The 9,051-nt window shown below is 60.2% G+C and overlaps 1 protein-coding gene across 1 annotated transcript in view; it reads left to right on the plus strand.

Moving 5' to 3' along the window:
• Positions 1-2: 2 nt before the first annotated feature.
• Positions 3-9,051, plus strand: part of KCNK3 (potassium two pore domain channel subfamily K member 3) — a gene marked incomplete at its 5' end in the record, with an annotated part of 34,123 nt that continues 25,074 nt past the window's right edge. Inside the window, one exon of the mRNA XM_006033895.2 lies at positions 3-60. Within this exon, the coding sequence (XP_006033957.2) occupies positions 3-60 (58 nt within the window). The remainder of the gene's footprint in view (positions 61-9,051) is intronic.

Below are 9,051 nucleotides of genomic sequence, written 5' to 3' on the forward strand. Positions count from 1 at the left end.
GCGGGCAGGGGAGGTTCGCCGGCTCCTTCTACTTCGCCATCACCGTCATCACCACTATCGGTAGGGCCCGGCGGGGCTAAGCGGACCCGGCTCTTTGCTAGGCATCCCTTAAGGGCTTTGGGGAAGGGGACATGGGGGCTGCAGGGACCCGGCTCTTTCCTGGCCATCCCTTAAAAGGGACATGGGAGCTGCAGGGACCCGGCTCTTTGCTAGACATCCCTTAAGGGCTTTGGGGAAGGGACATGGGGGCTGCAGGGACCCGGCTCTTTGCTAGACATCCCTTAAGGGCTTTGGGGAAGGGACATGGGGGCTGCAGGGACCCGGCTCTTTGCTAGACATCCCTTAAGGGCTTTGGGGAAGGGACATGGGGGCTGCAGGGACCCGGCTCTTTGCTAGACATCCCTTAAGGGCTTTGGGGAAGGGACATGGGGGCTGCAGGGACCCGGCTCTTTGCTAGACATCCCTTAAGGGCTTTGGGGAAGGGACATGGGGGCTGCAGGGACCCGGCTCTTTGCTAGACATCCCTTAAGGGCTTTGGGGAAGGGACATGGGGGCTGCAGGGACCCGGCTCTTTGCTAGACATCCCTTAAGGGCTTTGGGGAAGGGACATGGGGGCTGCAGGGACCCGGCTCTTTGCTAGACATCCCTTAAGGGCTTTGGGGAAGGGACATGGGGGCTGCAGGGACCCGGCTCTTTGCTAGACATCCCTTAAGGGCTTTGGGGAAGGGACATGGGGGCTGCAGGGACCCGGCTCCTTGCTAGACATCCCTTAAGGGCTTTGGGGGAGCGGCACAGGAGCTGCAAGGACTGGGCTCTTTCCTAGGCATCCCTTAAAGGCTTTGCGGAAGGGACATGGGGGCTGCAGGGACCCGGCTCTTTGCTAAATATCCCTTAAGGGCTTTGGGGAAGGGGACACAGGAGCTAGGAGGACTGGGCTGTTTTCCAGCCACCCCCCAGAGGCTTTGGGAAGGAGGTGGTTGGAGCTGGGGGAACTGGGCTTTTTCCAGCCACCCCCCAGGGGCTTTGGGGAAGGGGATGCGGGAGCTGGGGGCTTTTGTGTCATGGGAGCTGCAGGGACCAGGCTTTCCTTGCCATCCTCCAGGAGCTCTGGGGAAGGGGCATAGGAGCTGGGGGGACTGGGCTTTTTCCTAGCCACCCCCAGGGGCTTTGGGGAAGGGGATGTGGGAGCCGGGGCGGACCGGGCTTGTTCCCAGACACACCCCCAGGGACTTTGGGGAAGGGGACATGGGAGCTGGAGAGACCGGGCTCTTTTCCACCACCCCTCAAGAGCTTTAGGGCAGGAGAGGTAGGAGATGGAGGGACCGAGCTCTTTCCTAACCATGCTCTGGAGGCTTTGGGGAGGGAGCGATTGGAGCTGGAGGCACTGGGCTCTTTCATAGCCAACCCCCAGGGGCTCTGTGGAGGGGAGCGATCCCAGCTCTTTCCCAGTGTCAGCCCCCTCCCATCCCGGATCCATCCCTGCTTGCAAAGGCAGCGGGGTGCTCTTGCAATGTGTGTGCAGCTGAAATGGCCTGTACCATCTCCCCTGGCATCACCTCCCCGGGGAAAACTGGAGCAGGAGGCTCCTTGTCTCGATGCATCGCAGGCATGGGAGGGGGGGGAGACAAAGCGGGGGTCCACCAGGTCCGGTTTGTGGAGGATCTGGCATGGGAGCAGCCCCCGAGAGCGGGGAGCAGCTGGCACCGGGCGCCTCACTGCAGCAGCCACGGTCCAGCTGGCAGGGAGGGAAGCTGAGCTGCCTGTGATGGGAGACCCCACACCCGCCGTGCATTCACCCAGGGCTGGTGAGAGGGCAGCGGTTCCCAGTGTCCCGGGTTTCTGGGCTGTGGTTACTAGCGGGGCACTCGGGGTCATTCCCAGCGCCTTTGAGGTCCGGGTGGTGGCTCATCCTCCACCCTGCTCAAAGTCAGAACAGAACCAGGCCCCACATCCATGCCAAGGCAGGTCGCAGGGGGCACGACAACCCGCGAGGAAGGCACGATGCCAGCTCCCGGGGCTGCTTTCACAGCGGTGTGTCCTTCGCCACCTCTACAAACCGGAGTGAAACCGGGTTGGAGGGTTTCATGGCTGGCTGCGGGGGAGGGCTGGGCAATGACGGCCTGGTCATTAAAGCAACGCTGTCCTGAAGCCTGCGGTCTGGGGAGGGGGGTCCTCCCCGGTGAGCTTCACCGCAGACCCTCAGGAAGCAGCAGTGCCCCGCACCTGCCTGGTGTCTCCCCCTACCCCGCTCGCCGACACGGACTGAATGCTGGTTTTACCGCCCAGCTGTAACAAAAGCTGGCTCGGGACATCAGCAGAGAGGTTGTGCAGGGTTTGCTCCAAACGGAGAGGGAGGGAGGGGGTGCCGGACGCAGCCCTACCAGTGCTGCTAGCCCTACCAGCCCTAGTGTAGACAGGAGTCTGGCGCGCTGTCCCGGGACCCTGCTGGCAGCGGCTGGGGTGGGGCCCAGCTGTGCTAATACTCGGAGCAGGGCATTGGCGTAGACCAGCGGTGTGGGCACAGCCAGGGCGAGCACAAGGCATGCACCTAAACCCTGCCCTGGCTCCATGTCACAGCTCCAGCCCCCTCCCCGGCTGTGCCCATGCCCCTGCCCCCGTTCCAGCCATGGACTCCAAACCAGGGGCCCTCTGGGGTCCATCCTGCACTGGGGGGCCAGGACCATCCCTGTCTGACAAGTGCCCCCCTGGGAACCCCATTCCCCATCCTGAAGCACCCGAACCCCCACCCTCCGTCTCTCTTGCTGCAATTGCAGCCCGTTCCTTCCTCCCCGCGGAGACAGGGAACAATCCATCTCCGTCCTCTTTGAAATCTCCCTTTTTGTATTCAGAGGCTGTCACCCAATCCCCCCTCGGCCTTTTCTCCTCCAGACTAATCAATCCCGGCGCTTGCAGCGCAATTCTCCTTCCCAGGCCTCCAATCATTTCTGTCGCTCGCCGCTGGACTCTTTCCAATCTGTCCACGTCTTCCTTTCAAGTGCGGGGCCCCAGACTGGACGCGGCGCTGCAGGGGAGGCCTCCCCGGGGCTGAACGGAGGGGGGAAATGAAAATCACTGCCCCGCATTTCCAGGCGATGCTCCTATTATTACAGCCCTGGATGCTATTGGGTGGGGGGGTGTTGCACACTGTTGGCTCAGACCCAGGTTGTGGTCCACCGCTACCCCCAGCCCTTCGCTGGACACCCCCCTGCCTAGCTCTTCCCAGCCCTTATCCCTCGTGACGTCAGGATCCATAGCCTCGTGCTTTGCACCGAGCAGATGGGCTGGGGAAGAGGCTTGCTGATTGCTGCCCCGGCTGGGAGGCTGACCTGGCTGCCTCCCAGAGCTGGCTGATATCTTCCCTTCCCCTGTAATGACAGTTTCCCACTCATATTTATCTCACTGATGACAATGGATGCGTCTAGCTGGACTCAAATCGGATCCTGCTATGCTACCAAGGCTTAGTTTTCTATCTATCCCCCCCTGTGCCGCCGTGCACACCCTTCTGTCCCTTTCTTCCAGCCATAATTGCAGGGCAACGGGTCCATCAGCCCCTTCAGCCTCCCTGGGCACCCCCCCTCCCCGATCCCATTCATGCCTTCTCCCATCCCCTTCCATCACACCGGTACCCACATGTCATATGCACCTGCAGGGCTGGGAGAGTCCCACAAGTGACCTCAGGGACCTTCCTGCAAGCAGAAGGGTGCATTTGTCAGCCCAGAGGATAGGATGGATAGGGGACAGCGTGGACGAAGCCTCAGCGGTGTGGGTGGATGGCAGAGGCCGTCTCGTAGCGGGTGAATTAGCCAGGTTTGGTCAGAGTCTGCCAGCAGGTCCCGCTCATTTTCAGGCATCCTTTCGCCGTGGTTCTGCGTCCCCGCCTGCAGTTGAGTTTGCACAGATGTGGCTCACCCAGCATGAGCATGCGCCTGCCTCTGGGGTGAAACATCTGCCAACCCGGCAGCCTGGGAGAGGTGTTTGCACGGGCTAAGACCGGCACATTTCGCTCGCGGATGTTTTGTGCATTCACATCCTGCAGATCAGTCATAGGGGAAACAGCCCTGCTGTTATTGCCCATGTCCTGGGACAACTCGCTTGTCTCTGTGCCTCAGTTTCCCCCTGTTGTCATAAGGGGCAGCGGGGGAGCCGGGCATGTCTCACTGGTGGGAAAGTGCAGCCCTTTGGGACGCGTTCTCGTTCCGAGTTGGAAAACGAAATGAGAGCTGTGGGCATCTCCCACAGCACAGGACTTGGGAAAAGAAACCGGCTTGGTTGGGGTCACTCAAAGCAATCTGTTTAGAGAAAAGCAATCTGCCATTCCTGTTTCAGTTTTAAAAATGACTATTTTATGACAGCCAACCGGGCGTCCCACCAAGTCCATTTGGAAACGGAAGAGCAAATCCTTTCCTCCCCCATTGCACTGGAGTGGGATTGAAACATGACAGGTTTTACAATGAAAGGGGGGCTAAGTCAGCCCCTGTCCTCAAAGAGTGGGGCTTTCCCCCCACCACCCGGCAGGGACCTCCAGATGGCTTGCAAAGCAGCCGTGTTACAGGTAGAAATTGTCCGACAAAGCAGGTTCTCACCAGGGAAAGGCTGAGTTTTGGATTGTGGTGTGGACTTGGGGGGGGGGGTTGCCTTCCTCTGTAGCAGGGGATCTCTCGAGCATCTATGAACAGCCTTGGCAGCAGCAGGATTTTGGGTGAGGTGGTCCCCCTGCTTTCCCTGGTGCAGTGTCAGGGGCGACAGTCGTTTTGCTCAGAGGCTGGGCAATGGGTTTGTCTGGGCTGGTTCGGACAGGGCTGACGCATCTCGCCTTTGCAGCTGCGGTGCCTTGCTCCGCCTGGCCCCAGCGCTGCTGGGGTCGGGGGCTGCTTGCAAACGAGCCTGTCCTGCTGTTGAGGAACCGGGGGCCGCGCGCTTCGAGCTAGGCCGGTTGCGACACGCATTCCAGGCGAGCTTTGCCGCGGGGGTCAGCCCTGCGGGGAGAGCGCTCGGCCTTGACTGCAGGAATCTGGTTTTCAAGCAGCAAAAGTTTCCAAAAACAAGGTTGGGAGGAAGGACCGGGGCCCAGCCTGCCTGCCGGCTCCGTGACAGCCCTCCTGTGTGTAATGCACGGCCGAGGTGCAGAGCTTTTTGCAGAGCGAGAGACGAGATGCCGTCTCCTGCACTGCAGGGAATAGTCCCTGCCGAGGAGCTCTGGAGACAGAGGCTGGGAGATTGAGAGGCGGTGGCATCTCAGGCCCAAAAATCTCCTAGACTTGCTCTGCAATGTGATCCTCCCCCTCGAAGACAGGATCTTCCAACCAAGGACCCCTTTGTCATGGGTCTCGTGAAATCCCAGCCCTCCCAGGCTCCCTCCTGTAAGATCTGACCCTACCAGGGAGCAGGGGCATTGCTCCAGCCTGGTCTGCAAAGATTAAGGGCTGTGGCTAATGAAGCGGTGGGTCACAGCACCATAATGCAATTAAGGCCAAAGGAATATGGGGCCGAGGCAGGCTGGCTACAGCTCAAAGGCTGCACCCTAATTAGGCAATTACCTATTAAAATGAGCTTGTTAGGATGCTGCTGAGTGGCTTCAGCAGCAGCCTTTGCTGGCTGAGAGTGGACCAAGGGATTGAGGCTGGGGCTGTCTTATTGCTCGACTCCCGGCTTCCCTTCATCAGCCGCTCCAGGCAACCCAAATCCTTGAGCCCTAGGTCAAGTGCAGGGGTTCAGGGAAGTCTGTGGGGCACGGTCTCCCACTTTGGGACAGCTGCCCCCAGCATTTGAAGGCGGGCGTCAGGTTTTGCTATACCATGTGCCCGCATCGGCATCCTCCAGGTTGGGGGGTCCAGCTTGAGCTCCCCTATGCATGCCCTTTCCATGCGTCTGCCTATGCCTGTTTCCCACCGATATAACCTCATGGTGACTCATGGACTGACCCCAGGGCCAAACTGGGCTGCCACGCCTGGTTCCTCCCCTCGGATCTGGAGCGGCGCTTGGGCAACACACGTGCTGCTGCCAGAGAGCAAACCCACGCATCGGGCCCTACCAAACTGCCCCCAAAACTGCAGGAAAAAACTTCTGCACTGGCAGAGCAGGGAGGTGGTGGGAGAGGCGCCGGGGCAGAGTGGGGCTCTGCGTCACTGGGGGTGTCAAGGAGAGGGTGGGCAGACACTGGTGGGGATGATCTAGGTGCAGCGATGTCTGTGCTCTGCTGTGGGGATCTTCCTGGCTTCTGGGCTTTGCTGGTTGCCCCCTGCCCTCCTTTCTGCCCCATGTGTCAGGGGGGTTTAAGCCTCCCCCAGGGGTGCTGGCTGCAGGGATGGGGACCGGGCTGTGCCAATGCTCCTGCTAGCACCAACCCCAGAGGGTCCTGGCTGGAGGGTCTTGCTCCTCCGCTCATGGTCAGACTGATGCTGCATTTGGGGTCAGGAAGGGATTTCCCCCCTGGTCAGATTGGTGCAGACTGGGGGGGGTTGCCTTCCTCTGTAGTGGGGGCACAGTCTCTACCCGGGGTCTCTGGAGTGTATATTAACCCCCTTTGCAGCAGCAGGACATTGGTGCCGTGGTCCCTTTGCTTTCCCTGGGCAGTCGGGTGTGATGCCTGGGGCTATGTCAGGTCTGACTGCCATTTTGCTCAGACTTGGACCACGGGTTCATCCAGGCTGGTTTGCACAGGGCTGATCCTGCCTCGGGCAGGGGCTGGACTACATGTGACCCCTGCAGCTCCCTTCCAGCCCCATTTCTTCATGATTTCTATGATTTCCATTCCTCCGTTCCGGGTTCCCCTCATTCGGGTCCACAAACCCTCGCCCTTCCCGCTTTCCCGCACAGCTCAGGGAGCATGGATTTAAACGGAAAGCTCAGATTCCCCTGTGATCCCGTGACTCCGGCAGCTGGGGATTTCGGAGAAACAACCCATCCCGCATGCGGGGCGATGCAATCCGGGGGAGTCGGCAGCCACCCGGCCCAGACCCTGTTCTGCTTATTAGACACGTCAGTGTTGGCACCGAAGCGCGGTTTTCTTCGCCCTGCTCGAGGCCCGGCGAAGCCGTGATGCAAAGGGTGGGAGGGTCCAGCTGCTCTTTGCTGCTGTGTGACGCAGTCGGGAGGGTCAGACAATGGAGGGATACAACCAGCGCATCCCTGGACTGTCACACTTGAGCAGCCAAATCCAGCCCTGAAGATCTAATCTTCCTGCATGACGCCAGCCCTGTCCATACAAACGGGCAACGCGAGAGGCAGGGGTTTTCTTGGGGCGGGGAGGGGGTCTCGGGAAGGGGCTTTGATTTTTGCAGAGAGCTGTCATTGTCACGGCATGTTTTCTTTCCAAGCAGCCGGTGCTTTCGCGTGCAGGCTGGTGTCTGCCTGGCCGAAGTCCGGGCTTCAAAGGCATCCCTCTCTCTTTAATTGAACTTCATGGGGTTATTAAAAGCCAGGCGGCTGTCGGGCAGGGCTCCAGCGGGCTCAGGCAGCCCTGCAGTATATCAAGTGGAGGGGAAGCGCTGCTCAGCCCCCGGGATGCGATTCATGCATTTGCTGACTGCTTGCAGTGGCTGTTGCTGGTCACTGCAAGGGCAGGCGGCCGTGGACACCTGGGGGGTCACTGAGCTCATTCGTACAGCAGTAATGGGCACTGATGGAGACCCTCCAGCTGAGATCAGGGTCCCCCCCGACCCCACTGTCAAGATGTTTCTGGATAATGTCTTGCTGGGTAATGAAAGCAGGGAGGTGTGATCCATCCAGGTGCTGTGGCCATCACCCTGGAGTCAGGGCTCATGCGGTGGGGCCTCAATGCTTGTCCCTGCAGAGCTGGCATGGGAAAGGGCACGGGGACTGGCTCCCAAGCAGTGCCCGGCGTCCATGCCCCTTCTCTCCTGGAAGCTGCCCCCTTCCCTGCTGCAAGCCGAGGCACTGGCAGGCAGATGGGGCAGGCTGAGCAGCAGCGGGGGACTCTCTGCAAGGCAGCATCCCCAGGGCATGGCAGACAGGGACCAATGCAAGGAGCCTGCTTCCAGAGAAGGGCTGGGAAGCACTGGCAGCTGATGCTGGGATTCTTGCTGTGCTCCCTGCACTCTGAACACCCATGCACACACACGTGTGATCAGATCCAGCCTGCAATGAGTGTGCTTTGGGCTGGAGGGGGGGGAAGGGGGAGAGATAATGACTCCACTACCCCCTCCCCATCAGTGCCTGACGTCTACCTCCCACAAAAAGCCAGGGCCAGGTCAGGCAGTGCGTACCTGTAGCAGTGTCACCATCTGCCGTGTGCTGCCCCTGCCAGCGCCGGCCTGGGTCCCCGAACGACTGATTTATTTCTTGGAAGGAGACAGAACTGCTCCAACCAGCTGATCCCAGAACATAAGGCTCAGGAATGAGCAAAGGAATGAGCTGCCTGCTGTTGGCACTGTCTCTGCCGGGCACGATGCTTCCAGCCCTGGCTGGCGCGAGCAGGTCCAGAAGAGCCTTGCATGCTGGAGAGAGCAGAGATGCAGCCTTCATTGTGGAGCTCCCAGGACACATGTATGTGCATGCACAAAGGGGCACCAACGTGTGCAGGGAGAGGGGCTGCCTGCACCTGAGTGCACCACACACCCCTGTGTGTGTGCTCATGCGAGCTCCTGTGTGCGTGCATGTCAGTGCAGGAATATGTGGGTTTGGTCCCCATGAGGGCCCCCAGGACAGCAGCAAGGGTCGGTGCCAGGCTTGTCAGCATGAAATCCATGGCCTCATCAGCTCTCCCTGTAGCGCACCTCTTGCAGGAGCGCGTGATCCCATGCACACATCTATTCCCATGTGAGGTCTGGGTGGTGATGCACATGCACGAGGTGGCGTGTGCACCCAGGAGGAGGTGTGCACACACCCCTGTGTAAGCCCATATGTGTATGTGCGTGTCCATGCACCCATGCAATAAATATGTGTTCCTGCGCGCACACAACATACGCACATGACTGCACATACATGACCATGACGAGCCCTGATGGCTCCTGTGGTCCCGGGCATCCACGGTCACCCCCTAGCAAGCAGGGAGGGGGGTGGAGGTCCAGGGGCAGCACCCCCCCCCCCCCC

The sequence above is a fragment of the Alligator sinensis genome, unplaced genomic scaffold, assembly GCF_000455745.1.
Source record: "Alligator sinensis unplaced genomic scaffold, ASM45574v1 scaffold650_1, whole genome shotgun sequence".
Taxonomy (NCBI): domain Eukaryota; kingdom Metazoa; phylum Chordata; order Crocodylia; family Alligatoridae; genus Alligator; species Alligator sinensis.